The sequence below is a fragment of the Laccaria bicolor genome, genomic scaffold (genome assembly GCF_000143565.1).
Source record: "Laccaria bicolor S238N-H82 LACBIscaffold_31 genomic scaffold, whole genome shotgun sequence".
Lineage (NCBI taxonomy): Eukaryota > Fungi > Basidiomycota > Agaricomycetes > Agaricales > Hydnangiaceae > Laccaria > Laccaria bicolor.
In genome coordinates this window covers 449,427-467,275 of record NW_001889902.1, presented here as the reverse complement: position 1 = coordinate 467,275, position 17,849 = coordinate 449,427, and the positions used below count along the sequence as shown (strand labels likewise).

General features: G+C 45.4%; 3 protein-coding genes and 1 pseudogene across 4 annotated transcripts; 3 read left to right on the top strand and 1 right to left on the bottom strand.

Annotated features, from left to right (window-relative positions):
* Positions 1–1,199: 1,199 nt before the first annotated feature.
* On the bottom strand, positions 1,200–2,312 carry LACBIDRAFT_252955 (annotated as a pseudogene; the record flags this gene model as incomplete). Its single annotated transcript has 5 exons — positions 1,200–1,264; positions 1,320–1,527; positions 1,578–1,649; positions 1,706–2,159; positions 2,221–2,312. Coding segments are annotated over 5 exons (891 nt in total).
* A 5,474-nt stretch (positions 2,313–7,786) lies between these two features.
* Positions 7,787–8,516, top strand: LACBIDRAFT_306663 (uncharacterized protein; the record flags this gene model as incomplete). Its single annotated transcript, XM_001885477.1, has 2 exons — positions 7,787–8,227; positions 8,286–8,516. 2 exons carry the CDS (start codon positions 7,787–7,789, stop codon positions 8,514–8,516), a joined length of 672 nt encoding a protein of 223 aa, XP_001885512.1.
* Positions 8,517–9,979: 1,463 nt separating this feature from the next.
* LACBIDRAFT_306662 (uncharacterized protein) lies at positions 9,980–10,622 on the top strand (the record flags this gene model as incomplete). Its single annotated transcript, XM_001885476.1, has 4 exons — positions 9,980–10,197; positions 10,258–10,303; positions 10,352–10,443; positions 10,496–10,622. The coding sequence occupies 4 exons, from the start codon at positions 9,980–9,982 to the stop codon at positions 10,620–10,622; spliced, it is 483 nt and encodes a 160-aa protein (XP_001885511.1).
* Positions 10,623–11,516: 894 nt separating this feature from the next.
* Positions 11,517–11,979, top strand: LACBIDRAFT_331113 (uncharacterized protein; the record flags this gene model as incomplete). Its single annotated transcript, XM_001885475.1, has 3 exons — positions 11,517–11,551; positions 11,623–11,651; positions 11,693–11,979. The coding sequence occupies 3 exons, from the start codon at positions 11,517–11,519 to the stop codon at positions 11,977–11,979; spliced, it is 351 nt and encodes a 116-aa protein (XP_001885510.1).
* Positions 11,980–17,849: the final 5,870 nt, after the last annotated feature.

Here is a 17,849-nt window from a genome sequence, read left to right as displayed (position 1 = left end):
AACCCACCCACCTGCCNCACCACGGACACCAGCCTCTTGGAAGGTGGTTTGCTGGACAGAAGCGACGATTCGTATGGCTACCCTCACTACTCCATGACTGTAACAAGGCGGTATCCCAACAAGAAACCTATCTCCTATGAACGCGCGCCATTGGCCTGTCATATAACATCTCCGCTATTGGCCCGTCATACACCATCTCCGCAATGTGACCGTCCACTGCTAGTACTACTACTATAGTACTAGTATGGGGTGCCCGAGGTCCCCTTCAAGCAACCGAGCTCATGATCAATCAAAGCAACTCTACTGAGGTGCAGCCTGACGTGGACCGCACATTGACTAGGTCGTACATCCACCCCGTACCGCTTCCTGGCTAACTCACCCACTCTTCCTCGAGCTCCCTCTTGGCTCCCTCCAATCTAAGTCTTGGCGCTTCCGAACCGACTCGGGTTCTTGGGACTCCCAAAGTTCCAAGGGTCCAACCCTTCGAAGTTCCTGACTAATTTCGGCTTCCGACTCGGACTCGCCATTACCTCCGTTACTCCATTCGTGCCCTTCTTGTTACAAACTCGGACAAAATAGGTGTACTTTGTGTGGAGTTCCATGTAGTACTGGTGCGCTGTGTAGTTTCGTGTTGTGGAACTCAACAACGTACGAGTACATTGCATTTGCGTCATGTTTGCGTAGAGTTATATTGAGGTATTAAACAAAAGAGATATTAAAGAAACCATAAGCCAAGCGAGCGAGTCTCAGGTCGCGAGGAGTGATGGGGAGTAAGCATATAGAGAGAGAGGGCGGCCAATTGCAGAAGGATGCATAATTAGAAGAAGGAAGCAGAAGGTGGACGTAAGAAGGTAGGGTAGGGTCGAGACCAATCAACACTGAACCAATCGACTACCTAGCCAGACTCGCAAATAACAAAACAAAGAAAAGAGAGGGGAAAGGGTGGTGTAGGCTGTCAAAAACTCAAAAAACCGTTGACCATTGAAAGAGAAAAAAGATATGGTATTCAAAGATGGGGGTAAGGGTGACCAGAACGCAACAAGTTCGGTGGATGTGGGGTGGGTGTGGTGTTCGTGTTTGATACAAAGAAGACGCGGGGGGTAGGTATCATTATAGCGGGGTGTCGGTTGGGGTAAAAGCAATCGCCATGAAGCAGAAACAAGGAAGGGGAGCACAAGACGGCGCGAAAGGTTGAGTCTTTACAGCAGCCCACATTCCCGTAAATGCAGCTGAAGTCATATATCTTGACTCGCACTCAACACAACTGTCCCATTCTCCGTCAAACCCTGAAAAAAAGAGGAAGAGAGGGGAAAACGTACACTTGATCTGCTGCGTATCCGTCGCACACGTATAATGCGCATTAATCTGCTTCGTCGCCGCGCTCTGGTTGAGGGAAACAAAACGGTGCAAGAGGTAGTCGCATGCGGCGTCGTAGTTGTCGCCGCCTGCATAGTCTGGGAAGTAATCGCCCAGTGGTGAGCGGGGGAGTTTTTCGGCGAAGAGGTCGATTTTGTTTAGGAATAGGATCTATGGGGGTGTTAGAGGGGGAGGGGGAGGGAAAGAGAGGGATGACGTACGATTGATGCTTTGACGAACCATCTGGAGTTGCATATCGAGTCGAAGAGGGTGAGCGCTTCTTGCATGCGGTTCTACAATGGTGATGGTTGTGAGCGGCAAGAAGAGAAAGAAGAAGAAGGAAACATACCACACTCTCATCCTCATACAACATCTGATCATACTCACTCAAACTAACCAAAAACACCAACGCCGTCACATTCTCAAAACATTGTATCCACTTCTTCCTCTCACTCCTCTGTCCACCCACATCAAACAATTTATAAGTCAACTCGCCCACTTTAAACGTCGTCTCCGTAATCCCCGTCTTCACCCTGCTCCGTAGGATATCCTGGTCGGTGGGGATGTAATTCGTAGCCGCCATACAGTCGATCGAGTTGAAGTAGTACACCGCTAAATCGTTCAGCTGGAACTCCCGGGAACGACGCACGGCTTCTTTGACGCCGGGGTCACGCCAGAGGGGTCGGCGACGTTGGAGGAGGTCTGCTTCGATTTACATGGGGAGGGCCATGATGGTTGCGCGGCGGGCGTCATTTTGCGGTGCGAGGGTTAGGTCAAATTGTGGGAGGGCTTCGAGGATTGCCCTTTGTGTCCGATATTGGTTAGCCTACGCAGACACATACAACGAGATGGGGGGAAACGGACCACATTGACTGGATAGTGTTTGAGAAGATGATCTCATTGTACGAGTCCCTTTCGGAATCTTTCCGATTTTCGAGAACTGAAGGTAGCACCATCAGTATAGAGCGAAAATGAAGCATGGAAAATGAACTCCATAAACAGATCACGAAGGTAATCCAATCAAAGCTAAGGGACGAAGAGTGAAGACCTGTGCCTCGAAAAACACGAACGGCAAAGGCTGGGCAGCAGCGGGGGATGGGGGAAACGGAGCATCTAGGGACTCAGAGTGTTGGATGAATGTCAAGGTGAAGCACATGGCCATTGCACCTCGAAGTCAGAGAAATGCGAAGGACGGAAAGTAGAGTGGGGCGCGAAATCGAGGAAAAGGAAACGAATGGACGGCATAACGGAAGAAAAGGTTCATAATGACCAAACATGAACCCGATCATGGGGGGCAACCAAAATCAAGACACCAAGTGACCGAGCCTTGAATGACAACAGCAAAAACATACCTGGAGTTGTTCGATCGTCATGCCTTCGTAGTTTTCCACTGTCTTGAAAAGGTCGTTGAGATTTGGCATTTCCTGTGAAACAAAGTGGGTCAGCATCGGCTGGGATGGTAGGACCGGAATCGGAGCAGTGAAAGTGGGGATGTGAGCAAGGGAGAAGGAGCTAGAGAAGGAATTTGGATGAAGGGAATGACGGGATGTGGAAAAGAGAGAAGGGGGGAGGAGACGGCACAAAAAGTCAACCCCGGGTGGTTGAACGAGCCGAAGAACCAGGAAAGAAGGCAAAAAAAATACCCACCTCTTCTTTGGGTAACGACTTATTGCTCAAGAAGGTCTTCTGCAGCCTGTGCCGCCAATCACGCACTTTGATTGATTCATTGTCTTCAGAGCCTTTAGCTGGAAAGAGAAGAACAGAATCAGCTTCTGACATGGCGAGCAATTGAAAGGACAAGTGATTGGAAGGTGATGGGCGGTGCGAAAAGAGTGGTTGGAAATGATAAAGCATGCGATGGAGGAAAAGGAGTGGTAAGAAGGGAACAAGATTCGAAAACAACCTCCATCGTTGAAAGAGGCGGTGTTTGCCCTCACTAAAGAGTAGCGAAAAGTGGTACCCTGGAGTGACATTTGAAAGTCACCAGGGCTGCGGAAAAGGATGATAGAATACATCGCAAAGGCAAAGAAAGCACCGAAACCCAGGAAAAAGTGCGCCAGAGGCAAGTGAAGGTCGACGCTGAAGACAAAGAGACGCCAAAAGGAAAGCAAAAGAGAGAAGAGAGCGGTAGGGGCTGATAAGGAACGAGATGAAGGGAGAAAAGCACTAAGAAGTGCGGAAAGTGCAAAAAGGTCATAAAAACAACCATGGCCCATGGAAAATGGCGGTTATTGCCCCAAAATCAAGATAAGAGAAGCCTAGGGCCCGAGACGACGATTGAATGGAACCAGCGCCTCCGAAAATAATGATAGGCCACAACAAAACGGACAAAAGGGGGAAAACCGAAAAATTGACGACACCAGGTATAAATGAAAGTTGATTTTGAAGAGAAAGGAGGCCAAAAGGCAGGCAGAAGAAGGAAAACAATGACAGAAGGCGATACAGCGTGAAAGGAAGCGAGAAAAAGCGCTCAAAAGTGCAAAAAGGTCCGAAAAGAAACCGTAGGGTCAAGAAAGACGGAGGACGTCTAAAATTCGAGAACAAAAGACCCGAAAACGTTTGGGGGGGACCATTAAAAGGCAGCAACGCCTTGGAGAAGATGATTGAGCATAAGAAGTGTAATAAAAGGGGTCAAAAGGACGAAAAATGGCGTCAGAGGAGGATCAATGTTAGCGCCAGGATAAGGAAAGGCACCAGAAACGAGAAAAAGAAGGGAAGGATGAGGAAAGTGCTTTCGCAAAGCAAAAGCAGCTATAAGATGAAAATGAATGGGACAAGAAGGGAGGAAGCAAAGGATGGGTCACGACAGAGTGAGAAGGAAGGTCAAGCAAGAGAGAGGCGGATAGAAGAGAAGAGAGAGATATAAGAGAAAGGGAGGAACATCAGAGGACATTGAACGAAGTCAAAAGCGTGAAAAGAGGACATAAATGGGGTTGGTTGCGAGAAGCAATCCGATGAAAAGGGTGGAAAAGGTCAAAGAACGGGGGTGTTGGCAAAGCATAGCTCTCAGAAGAAGAAAATGGCAGAAAAAGGGTCTAGCGCATTCAAAGAAGATGAAGAGGGAAAAAGAGGGGCAATAAGAGAAGTTACGGCAACAACCAGAAAGTGCAAAATGAGGACAAGCTAGAGATCAGAGCGATCCCACTGATCCACCAAACCACCAGGTCCGCAGAACCACAAAGAAATGAATAGAGAAAGCAGACTTACCTAGCTTCTTCACCACCATCCAAGTAGACCTTAGCGATCCCTGTCTCGCTAGACGCCATTCCGGCTCTACCTCCTCTCATCCATCCTCGGCGTTCCTCGCATTCCTTGTCATCCCTCTCCCTACTATCATCCTCACTAATCCGCACGAGATCCGGTCGTAATTCATATCCTGTAGGAGGACAAGGATCCACTGCGGCCGACGGATCGCAAGGATGATCTTGGTTTCCTGCAGCTCGGGCCTCGCCTCGCGGATCCTACAAAAAACCAACCAATTAGCTCATCATCAAGAGGGGAGGCGTGATGTCGTGCCAAGCGGTTATGCGAAACTCTATTGTCAGGCCGATGGAATGATTACGATCGAAGATCCAAAGTCCTACCTACCGAAGTATCGAATGCTGGAAGCACAACGAGGCGTCTGTGCACCACCGGAATTTCTTGGGTTGGATTATTGTCGTTACGGCGAGCCGTCGGTACAGCTGCGGAGTACTAAGATCTAAGTTGGGCGAACCAAAAAAGGGCGTCGTCACGAAGTTCGGGGCAGCCGATCGCCGCAGGAGTTGGAATGGGTGAGTGAACCTCCTTCTGGTAATGGTGCCTTAGAAAGGGAAGCGTCACTCGAACCATGGATGCTCACCTGATAAACAGCACAGAACGTCTACCGTTGCATGACTAGCCTCTCCTCTGCGCCGTAAAAATGTACGGTCCATTGTTCGTCGTCCTGAACGTGGTGTTACAGGGAGCTTTCCGGTCTAATAGTATCCCGAAGCACCTGCGTTGAGTTCAAGGGGGGGTATGGTGCACGATGTGAACTGTAGGATAGATGATCAGAAGATGGACGCTTCGAGGAAAGTAGATGAAAGAGGGCACGCACGTAAACTTCAGCGACAAGACGATCGCCTCTCCGTTTGTCGTTGATCTTTCACTTCACTCGAAGGGTGGTTGACGTGGGTTTCCAAATCAACCGCGGACCAGGATTACGGTGATGAGACGTTCGTGGAAAACGAGGACACGAGGGCTGTGAGCGAAAAAGTAGTCGAACGAATCAGAATAGATAGCCATTCCAAAACCTCCACCTGTTTGAAAGCTTGTGCGCCATGCGTGAACTTGCAATTCCGTGTCAGGTTTACTCTCAATGAGCGATGACAGATCAAGTACTCACCCAGCGAATGTCGAGCAGGAGAACTGGACAGCTCTGCAAATGTAACGAGAGATTCCCAGGCGCGCGAATGGTAAGCTAGCAAAGTTGGCGGAGATGATGGATTGCTCAATATTTGTTTTGGTCGTTGTCTCTTTCCACTACCACGACGAGTCGTCAAAATTCACTCTTCGCACATATAACCACCTCCAATGGCAGTCTACTGGTGTTTGTAGCTGCTATTATGTAATAGCAGGTGGCTATGCATATGCTTATGTGATAGCAGGTGGCTATGCTTTTGCTTATGTGATAGCCATAATCTCCAGCCTGCTTCTGTAATACTTGCCCTCTCTGCAGTCTTCCACTACATTTTTACATCATATAAAATCGAGATTATACTGAGATTATTACATGAGTATGAGCTACCAAATTTTTATGCATTTTACTGTTCAAAAAATTGTTAAATCAGCAACATCAGTTGAAATTGACATTTTTTAATTCTGAACTTGCTACTGTGCCATTTTTATCAATTCAGCAGTCACAGGTCATAGGCCATTTACAACTACCAAAAAGGCATGTGGGGTTATGGCAATTTTTGGTCAACTGCCAAAACAACTGGAAAAATAGTAAAGAAATCCCATAGAAATAACCCTGAGAAATCCAACAGACATTTTGGACGAAATTGACTCCTGAGTACAAGAAATTTGAAGTCTTCAAATAAAAGAGTAATACCTCATTGCTTTGATAAACATAATTTTAAATTGTGGCTTGTTAATCTTCTGAAATTTCAACTGAAGCTTTGGATAGATTATGTCTTTCTGTGTAAGATATTTTCAAGCACTTGCATAAGTCTTACACTTGACTGTATCACCCAGAAAACTTTACCCTATCTACTGGAAAGAATATTGTACAGCTGGTGTGTCCCTTGTTTTTTTCCCCTTGTTTAGATGGTTGTATGATTGTCTGGGATGGAGATTCTGATGACTTTTAGTTGTTTACAAAGCTTATGCATGAGAGAAAAACCAAGATTCAGAGCAAAGCTGCAATTATATGGAATGGTAATCATGCAAAGGGAAATGGGATGAAAATTTTCATTTTATAGCATCGCATGTCATAGTTTCACACATGAAAACTACTGTAAGTTATCATCAAACTTTCAGAAACAAAATCACAATGCCAGGTTGTAGATGTACAAAGAAAGAATCCTGTTTGGTCAAAACTAATTCAACAACAAAGTGGAAGTGCTTCACATGCACCCCACCAAAAAAAAAGGGTTAATTACTCCAACCTACATCCTTGAAAGTGCTCCAGAGCTGCCCAGATGTAGGTGGAAATGGAAGGATGGGCTAGTAGTTTACAGCTCATGTATAGAAGATAAGATAAGATAAGAAATATTCTCTTTTCTTTTGCTTTTTTCCTCTTTTTATTTTATTTTATTTTATTTATGTAATAGCAGCTACAAACACCAGTACCCTGCCCCTCCAATGGTCCCCACGCTGCCTGCCTTCTTCCTGCAAAAGTGTGGGATCACTGTTACTGTACGCATATAGCCACCTCCAAACACACATACGGGCGTCTCCCTCATTCTTTCTTTTCGTCGTGCAACTTCGAGGGAATCCTTATCATATCGGTACTCATTAGCTGCATCGGGGGCATTCGCGGTTCTCGAAACTGACGCTTCACTGTATATATTCTCGCAGAAGGCGGTATGCGAGAAAGTTCGATGGCGCGTCCGGGAACGCCAACTGGACTTTATAGTTCGGGACCAGCTCGTTGGTCTGCATGCTTGGCTTACTGGACGTACAGACATCGCGTTGGCATCTATCATGGACACTCTCTTAGGCTCCTCCCTCAGGCCCAGGGCATCTGCAGAAGAACTCGACACTCCGATCCCTGAAACTTTCCAGCAACTTCCTCTCATCAGTTCTTGCACCCGACGGCGAAGGAACCTAGGCCCTTGCAAGTGGGCGTGACGACTAATGGGGAGGGGTGTCGATTAGCATCCAGGATTGCGAGGGAGGTAGCCAGATTGCCCAAGGATGTGGGGTGTGCGGTGCAGAGCGTAGGGCGGATGAGAGGTCCAAGGCCATGGACCACACCGATGCAGACGAAGTCTCCGCAGAGGACAATGGTATACACACTCCGAACTCTCGCGTTGAAGAATCAACTCGACACCGCCTGAAATGTGTCGCCCAAGTGAACAATACTGGCCCCTCTCCGAACTATCTACCCATTGGACGAAGAGATGCTCGAGCTGACGCCTCTGAACCCACCACCCATTCACACCTTCTCGCCCACTCCCAAACTCGGGCGAATTGTCCTGCTGGACTCTGGGAACGGACACTGCCCACACACCAAACACTCTATCCACGCGTACCACGCGTTGGCAGACAAAGTCGTCCCGCAGGGTGTGCTAGATCTCATGCCCGCATGACAGAACTTATCATCGCGAAGAAGCTCCTCGGAAATGCAGATGAAAGCCAGGAAGAAATGGTGCATTTCGCTGTGGAAGGCGCGCGGAAGGGGTTCGCGTATGTTCTTTCTCTTTGAGCATTTGTCTTGTTACAAACTTACTCCCACTATATAGTCACAAGCCGATCTCTCTATATACGACCACTCCTCTGAAGAGACACTTTTCTTCCGTACGCGAGGGTTCGAGCCCCTCCTCATTTCATGTATCTCCTCCGCGTTGGCCAGGCCGACGTTCGTTGGTATCCCACTCACGCACGGGAGCGTGGTTGTGTGGGAGCAGGGTACAGATGCCGGAGTATGCGTTGGTTATTTTGATGGATGTTGCGAGGTTGCAAAGGGTTCTTGATGCACTTCTGGGCGTTTCTTCGTTAACTGGGCCCACTACTACTTGTACGGCCAAGACATCCACCACCAAAACGACAAGGACAGCAATCCCATACACCCAAGTCGCTATCTACCAGACGTATTGCATCTAGCCTCCAAAACGACACTCCCTTTTTGAGGAGACAACGACTTCCTGGTGACGACATGCTCGAGCACCCTAGTTAAACGGTAACTCTTTCGAGGAGTGGTCGTCCAGAGATCCCGGATCCAAGAAATGTGGCTTGATTGGCGCATGTCGGGCAGCAAATCCTACGTTCTTCACTACATCCGTCTACCCCAGAATCCGAATTTCTACCCCCTTGGGTTCCGACCTGCGCGGGTCTCCCAATTCGAACATCTTCACGTCCAGAGTGCTGTGCCAGTGTTCCAATTGCTCATGTTCAACGTGCTACCTGAGCAGCTCTTGCAACTTCGACGGTAACGGACGAAAGCCCAAACCACTCCTTCATCCTCTTGGTTCCCTCGCGGCTCCACGTTACGATAATGCATCTTGACCATCTATTTCGCGTTTGGCAGCACCTTTCCTCCTTGTCTCCCAGCTACATCTCTCCGCTTCCTCGTCCCTCCATCCTCTTGGCCTTCTACTCGTGGCTCTTTCCTTCCACCGTTTATCGCCATCCATTTCGTCTTTGGCAGGATATCCTCTCCTCGCCTTTCCTTCATTCTGTCCCGGCCTTTTCCATCGATCCATATCACTTGAGTCAGAGGGCCTTCGTATGACAATGCTGCCTCTCAACTCTCGCAATTGCTACCTTGAGCCCGCCAAATTCGAAGTATTGTTCACGGTAACGGATGGCGGGGGCTCAAACCACACATTTTCCGTCGTGATCCATCTCGACGATTGATGAGATTCATGGCGTTTTGCCCCTGGCAGTCCTGCGCCTACATGAGCCCAAACACGCCCCAGCTTTTCTTTCCTTGCATCCCAAATTACTATCGGTTGAGGTTTCCCAATCCTAATGATGCAACCCAAGCATGTGCGACGTGCTGCCCGATGTCAAAAGGCTGTTCACGTTATCGGACGACCACACATCTTGTGAGGCAGTCACAGCTTCCCCTTTGCCTGCTCCTCATGGCTCGTTTCTTGCGCTTGACATCTCATTCCGTCGAACGATTTGTCTTTGCTGGGACTTCCTGGATCTGCTCAAATCCTTTTTCGCATCCAAACCAATGCTTCTGTGTGGTCTACTGCGTGCTACCTTGAGTAGTCTACTTCCCCAGTTGACCGTTTCGTTCATCGTCACCAACCCACCTACAGCAGCAGCCCTCTCTCGTCCTCTCGGAAGGCTCACTACTTGACGACTGTGACAAGACGGTATCCCTAGAAGAGACCTATCTCTCTTATAAACGCGCGCCATTGGCCTGTCGTACACCATCTCCGCCATTGGCCTGTTATACACCATCTCCGCCATGTGACCGGCCACTATGAGCACCAGTACTAGTATGGCGTACCCGAGCTCCTCTTCAAGCCACCAAGCTTCTACTGAGATGCAGCCTGAGGTGGACCGCGCATTGGCTGGGTCGTACATCCACCTGATTCCTGGCCAACTCACCCATCCTTCCCTCCCAAAGCCAACCATTTTTCCTTTTCCCCCACGTTCACCCTCTCATGCAGTCCAACGGAGAATGTGTTCGCTACCCAGGTCAGTCGATCTCCTCTTCCGCTCGACCCCCTTTTGACATACCTCCCCTTCAACGATCAGATCCGAACGGGTCCATCATATCCCGTTCCAGCCGCTGATGACTATGGTAAGCTTACCCACTCAGCTTGTAGCCATCCATATAACAACGTTGTAGAAGATTCCCTTTACGATTCCTCTGACGACGAAGACCAGCCCATTCACCCTCTCGCACTCGCAGGTGCCAAGTCCAAGAAAAAGGCGTACAATGTGTGTTGGGGGCATAACATACTTTTGTTTTGTTACTTACATTCCAGTCTAGTTCTGCTGCACTTGCAGCAATGGGGAATGGCGGATGTGGATTATGTTGTGTGGTTACAACTCGAGAGCTTGCCAATGTAATGTTTGTAGACCATGTGATGGCCGATGAAGTAGAAAATATATTATAGCCTATGTATCTTATACTTACCTACAATCTTGTAACTCATGCCTGAATTTTTCCTCCAAGTTCACTAAAAGATTTGTACCAGCCTTTTGAAAGAAGTGAGTCATGATTCTGACAAAAAAATAAGGTCAGAGATTCCTGAACCAACTTCTTGACTGGTGCATATACCATATTGGGAAGTTTGCAATGACCAACGCCTTTGAACATTGATTCTCAACAACACTGTAGAATTCTTGGATGTTCCAGGATAGCTGTTTAGCATTGATGTAATCTCATTATCTCACAATCAACGTTAAAACAGGAAAAGCTTTCATGTTCAGCCCTGGTGACCTTGTTGAGAAGACCATGACATGTGGGAGTGAGGAAAGTGCAATGGGTTGTGCTGACAAGATGTGTGAACACCTAAACAACACACACACACACTAACACCTTAAACACTTATCACCACAGGTATGTGTTTGGTGCTTTGAGTTTGGGTTCATTGGGGAGCTTGCTCCCCTTTGTACTGCTAACTGACTCCAAAAGGTAGATGATGACCTAATCCACAAGTAGTTGGCTGTGTTTACACATTGCACAGCATGGACACCCCATGTGAACTTGCTGATGTGTGCATGACTCACATGACACAAATGACCATGATTCTGAACTCTGTGTCTGGTCATTTCTGAATCTAATTCTTCTCTTCCAAGCCTGATCTCAAGTTACTTAGTATATCTTTCTTATCTAATTTGATCTGGTTACTACAGTCCAATTTAAATTTTCTGATGTATCAATTGCCCTCTTTCTCCTTCCTTGGCTTCTAATTTACACCTCAAATAAGTTTGAATTTTTCTTGAGCTATGTCTTCTGACCCTAATCTTCTGGCTGCAAAAAAAGGCTGGAAAAAACCTTGCTGACAATGTTTGCATTCAGGAATACAATCACAAAATTCTGGTAAGTTCTATAAATCTTTCTTGACAGATGAGTGTTAGCTTCTGACTTCTATTTTCAATCTGATGGGGCAGGGCCTTGAAGGGTGATACAACACACCAGTGTGTGTGATTTTTTTTCTACATATAAAACACAAAAACATAGATTTTCCAATATTTTTCATTATTCCTAATTTGCCCATGCAGATTGCTGGAGCTGGGCCTTCTCAGATTATTTTACCTGATCCTACTCAGCTTCACAGTTTGACTCAGATTCTTGCCCCCTCAGTTACTTGTGTCAACCCTCAAGGCTCAGGCTGGAGTCCCAACAGCACATTAGGAAGACAAGACAGAAAAAATCCTTTCATGAACCCAGCTTACATTGTCTTTGGGCCTTTGGTGGCTGGCCTGTGTAATCTCAATTTGCAAAAGCCAAGGGTTGACTCTAATTGAAGCTTCAATTGATCTGGGTCCTAGAGATTTTGCACCTGGTGGGGCTTCCCATTGAGTCACCTGCAACAAGTTGAGCAGGAACTCCTTAAATGAAATTTCACAGAGAGGACAACATACAGTGTGAAGCCCTAGGTTTGACATAAACAATTAATGGTTGGAAGTTCAGTCTTGTGACTGGAAAATGACTGTAATCAGACCAAACCAAGACTGCAAAAAGACCAGTCTAACTGAACTGCTTTTTTATAGCCCATTAAATACCCTTCAAAACACACTCAAGCACATATTGATTGGTTCAAAACTAACAAAGATATAGTTGAAAATGTAAAATTTTACTGAAAATAGTAGATATACCAAACTTTTTTTATAGAAACACCAACTCTTAACAGAATTTAATGTTCTTGGCTCTTTTTAAAGCTACAAAAAACATTAATAGATTGACTGATTTATAATTCTAAAATATTGGCAAAAAGACCAGTTTCAAACCAGTTAAAACCAAAGAAGACCAAAACCAATCTATAGACCACAAAAAGACCACAGACCACAGTTTTTTGTGGTCCAGTTCAGTTTTTTGACTTCTGGGAAAAGGGAAGACTGGTTAAAGCCCTGGAGCATCAAAAACCAGACCATACTAGACTTTTAAACACTATAAACAATTATGACATGGATTCATCTGAGTATATATTTTATGGTCAAATATGCTATAAGACCGATCAGCAATTTTGATATGAAAAAACAGTTGATTCAATAAACTAGGATACATCAAGCTCCCCATCTAGTCTGTGAGGTACTTGCATACAAATTCGTTCTATGGTAAATAGAATTACCACACTTGTTTTGTTAGAATTTAAGTAGAAGTTCAGGGAAATAGTCCTGTATATTTTATAACACTCATCTAAGTCTAATAGACCTTTTGGAACAAATGGTATTGTTTTTATGTGCAGGCACAAGTATATAACTCAAAACTTAATAGTCTTCAACTTTTATTGTGACTATCTCACTGTTCTGAGATGGTGTTCTAACTGTATATGAAGAAATGACAAGAAAACTGTGCTTTATAGACTTTTGTAACTCCCTTGAGCTTTTATTATGCCTCTGATTCAATCCAAACTAGTCCTAAAGTCTCTTCAAGGACACTCACTTGGATTCCTTGGAAGTAGTAGAGAGCTCTCTTACTAACTACAAGACAACCTTACAAAAGCTTAATGATTCCCACTTTACATGATGGTTCTGGGCACACATTACTTATGTCTGTGAAGAAAAGTCCTTTTAATTGATTACAAACTTATCCACTACCTTAAACGCTACTGGGAGTGTGACAGCTGGTCAACAAAGGATAATTCCTTGTGTTTCAGCCTGTGCATGTCCTCCTTTTTATATTATTCTAGGTTTTTTATTTTTTATTACATGTCTGTGCATGGCCCAATAGGTCAGGTCAATTTTATAATAGTTTTTAGTAAAGGTTTTGAAGTGGCTCAGTTATGTGTGGCACAACTGAGCTGACTTCTTTTAGGTTTTCATAGTGTTTTCTCTATTGTGGAAACATGACACATCAGTATTGATGCATATGCAGGATTTGCCATAAACAGTTTTCATGATTGGTTCACCCAAGGCAAACAGTCTGCTTACTGATTTTCTCTCTATTATTAGATACTGTGCATGGATTCTGGACTGCATGGCAAATCATTGTAGTTTTTCTCTTGGGTAGACTTCAGAATATTTCACAAAGCCTTGTTTTCTTGGGTAGTGATGCCATGATTTGTGCACAAGTACTAGTTGCCTTATTCCACTAACACTGAGCCCCCCGACCATACAAACAGACCATAGTTGATGGTGCCTGCTGAGGAGCTCATGGATCAGTTGACCCCATCAAAGGTGTTCTTAGGACTGGTACTGTGCGTTGGCTGAGAAGTGTACCCCACAAATTGACATAGCTAAAATGACTTGGATCCTGGATCAACTGGTCTCCTCATGGATTGGGCTCAACATGTGTCATGGGTCAGTTGAAGAGCTTTGAATCCCATGCATTGTGGATCAGCCCATCCAGTTGACAACTATGGCCCAGTTTCATTTTTATTTGCCAAGTTAACTCGGCTTTTCATTGCTGGTCATGGTCCAGTCTTTGGTCATGCAGTTTACTGGGTCCATGACCTCCCAAGAAGCCAAGCACAGTGACATTCACAGTCACTGCCAATACATTGACTTGAGGCTGTGAGATATATTATGCATACCCCCAGTTCAAAATCCCTACAAAGTGTATATCAACCAATGTTTCTTGTAAACATACCCATGTTGAAACCTTCCATCCTGTCTGCTTTCACATTGATAGCTACTGGCCTGTTTGAAACATAGTCAACTTTGATACATTCATGTGGGGGAGTATCACTGAAGAATTGACATAACATCACCAGTTTTTGGCATTATGACCAAGTTGGCATTCAATGATGGGCTGATCTATCCTTGGAGGTGTCTTTAAGTCAGGTCATGTTGTAAGTTGACCATGTATTGAGTAGATATCAACATGAATAGCCTCCTCTAGCTTAAAAGACAAGTTGGGCATGATGTGAGAAATTGATTGATGTGCCAATAGCAATATGTGAAGTCATGTCAATCCTTCAGCCATATCCACATGAGCATACAATTATGTTTTGAGATACGACAGTAGGTATCAATATGAAAGGCTCAGAATGGCCTTTCCTAATGTGAAAAACAACTTGTGCATGATGTCAAAAACTAATGCTGCAGCACTGGCAATATGATGGCAATCCTTCAACCTCATCCCCATAACATACAGTTGAGTGCAAAAAGAATGAAGGTTGGTTCATTTTTCTGGTTCTTTCTAAGAATCTGTTGTACCTCAAATGTATTTGTGTATTCTTTTACATTATGTAGTTGTGTTACACTTCCCTTGGTATGGACTAATTTCAGTGAAAGCTGGAGCCTTGAGAAGGTTTTTATTCTGGAGGCCATTTTTGGCATCTGAAAAAAAAAATATGCACTAACTGGGGAGGTAGCCAGAACATGCCTCTGGTCAACCTGAATGAGCCTATGAAAGAATCAGTCAATTCTTGGCACTGTAAAAAGCAATAAAGGAAGTTAAATTTAACCCTCTTAAACAAAGGAACCCTGAGAGATAATTTTAATTCTTTGTTTGTGTTCCCTCAGGCTAGAAAGATCTTTCAATGACATTAAATAGTTGCCTCATCATTGTTGCCAAGGGAAAATAGGGTCTTTCTTTATTTTCCTTTCCTGGCAAAAATTTCTTTTGTTTCTCAGTCATTCCTGCACTAACAAACCACCAATAAATATTTTACATACAGTCATCCATGTGATAATGTTACATAACTGCTCAGTTGTATGCCCAGGAGGTATTTTGCATCTCCTGGCAGAATGAAATGAGCTACTCTGCTCATTTTTTTCCCAATCTTCGGAGCTAATGCCTACAGAATTGACCATCAAAAGATTTTGATAAAACACACACTTCCAAGTATTCAAGCTGCAGAGAATGCCAGGCAGATTATGAACTTTGGATGTTTTCAATCTTATGCAGAGGGCCTTGCCTTAAAAGTGCTCTACCTAGCCATAACACTCATGTATTTAGTGATCAGCATTGGTAATGTCATGGTTTCTTCACACTAATGAACACATTACACTGCCTTTTAACAATTCACAAAGACCCTGCACCCATGTGTGAAAGCTGCATGCAGACCCTGAGCAAGCCTTGCCATCTACTTGTGTTTACAGACTTTCACTCCATCTACTCATGTTTACAAACACTCTCTCCATGTATTCATGTATGCAGAGGGTGTACAAACATTGACTGTTAATCTTAGTGGACATTCATTCACTTAGCACAGCATATTTTCTTTGGAAAGTTCACCAACCTGCAGCTGCAAGGCTAGTTCAAGGTTCTGTATGTGTACGCCAGAGTGGGCCCAGTATTTTCCTCAACTGCTTATCCAGTGCCCCCCATTTTTCTCTCACCTATGGCTGGCCAAGCCAAATCTGATGTTGACAAGGCTTATTCTTGCAAACATGTTTATGAGGCTTTGATGGTCTGTGCTGTTGCCCCAGACAAGGCAGATCAAAATAAGCCAAAGAAAGATCATCATGGATACCACAAAAGCTGCCTCGATTTGAGGTCTTTATGCTGCCAGTGCTTTTCCAAAGCTTTTCCAAGCATTTCTGGTCAGACCTCTAAGTCCATCAGGCTTTTCTGATGGACTAACAGCCAACTAGCAGCCAGTCCACTGGAAATAACCAGCAAGCACCAACAGACTATTGTTATTATTATTATATAATATAAAAAAATGCAACATCATTGGATTGAACACTTAATCTCAGGAGCACATCCAGAGTATCACACACAAATGCTAAACCTGCTGTACCAAGAAGGCTTTGTTAGAGGTATATATTTTGTACTATACATACCAACTGTTTGATGGCTTTCCTAGAAAGGACATTGGCAAACGCTGATGCTTGGTTTGGGCATAATCAATGATCCACAACTCTTTTCCTCAACCACCACCATCCCCAGCATCATCTGACAGTGATGATGCATGATGACATTGCTATCCAATGTGAGTCCCAATCCCCACCCAACCTCTGACAAGGATTCCAGGTGCCACGTCACTGACATCAACATGGCAACCAAATGACGAATGACAAATCTGACAGATTGGTCATTGGTCATTGTTCATTGGTGAGCACCCCCATCCCAACCTGCCTCATCTGACCCACCAACAGATAATGACACATGATGACAGCCCACCACACCCACCAGCACCCACAAACGGCCATGACAGCCCAACTAACCCCACACAACAACAACACAGGGACACAGCCAGCAGTGAGGACCCACCATCACACCCCACCAATGGCAACAATGGCTTACCACACCCACCAGCACCCATAAACGGCCACAACAGCCCACAAACAGCCCACCAATGGCAATGGTGACCCAGCATCACCCATGATACAATGATGTGTCAACAACATGCAAGGACAATGACACGACACACAACGAGAGGACTTTACCTTGCCTCACATATTCCAGGTGGACTCTGGCAGAGTCCAGGTGATTTTCTGGAGTCCACCTGGAGTCCAGTCACATTTTTTTTGGCTGGGAGCACAGCCAAATTGGTATGCATAATCCACCTGGATTTCACCAGGAGTCCAGATGGACTCCAAATGAACCAAATGGAGTCAGTGAAGTCCACCTGCCAAAAAGCAGAGTGGATCCTACCTGGACTCCAGCCAGAAAAAATCCACCAGGAGTCCAGGAAGAGTCTAATTTAGAATTTATACTACTTCATTTATAATAATAAAAATGCCAACACCAAGAATTGAACACAGGACCATGGGGATACTTTCGGTGATCTAGCCCACTGCACCATGACAACATTTATTGGTCTGTAAACTAAAGGGTACATATCACCTTTTCCGTCACTGCCAAACATCTCTTCCTTTCCACCACCACCACCACCACCGCTCATTGTCGTCAACCACCTCCATCCCATGCCTTTGTCACTGCCACCACCACTGTACCAGACGGCAACGATGACATCACCAAACCACTGACATGGCACACCCAGATGGGTGTGCCATATCAATGACACATGACAAGGGGTGACAACGACACCTGCCACCAAACCATTGATGTGGCATGCCCATCTGGGTGTGCCACGTCAACAACGACTTTCTCAACAACACACGACGAGGAGCATCAATGACACCTGCCACCAAACCATTCACATGGCATGACATGGGTGTGCCATGTCAACAACGAACACCCAAGACCCTGGGAACAACAAGGGACAACAACAAGACCCACCACCAAATGGCTGATGTGGCACATCGACGATGACTTTGTC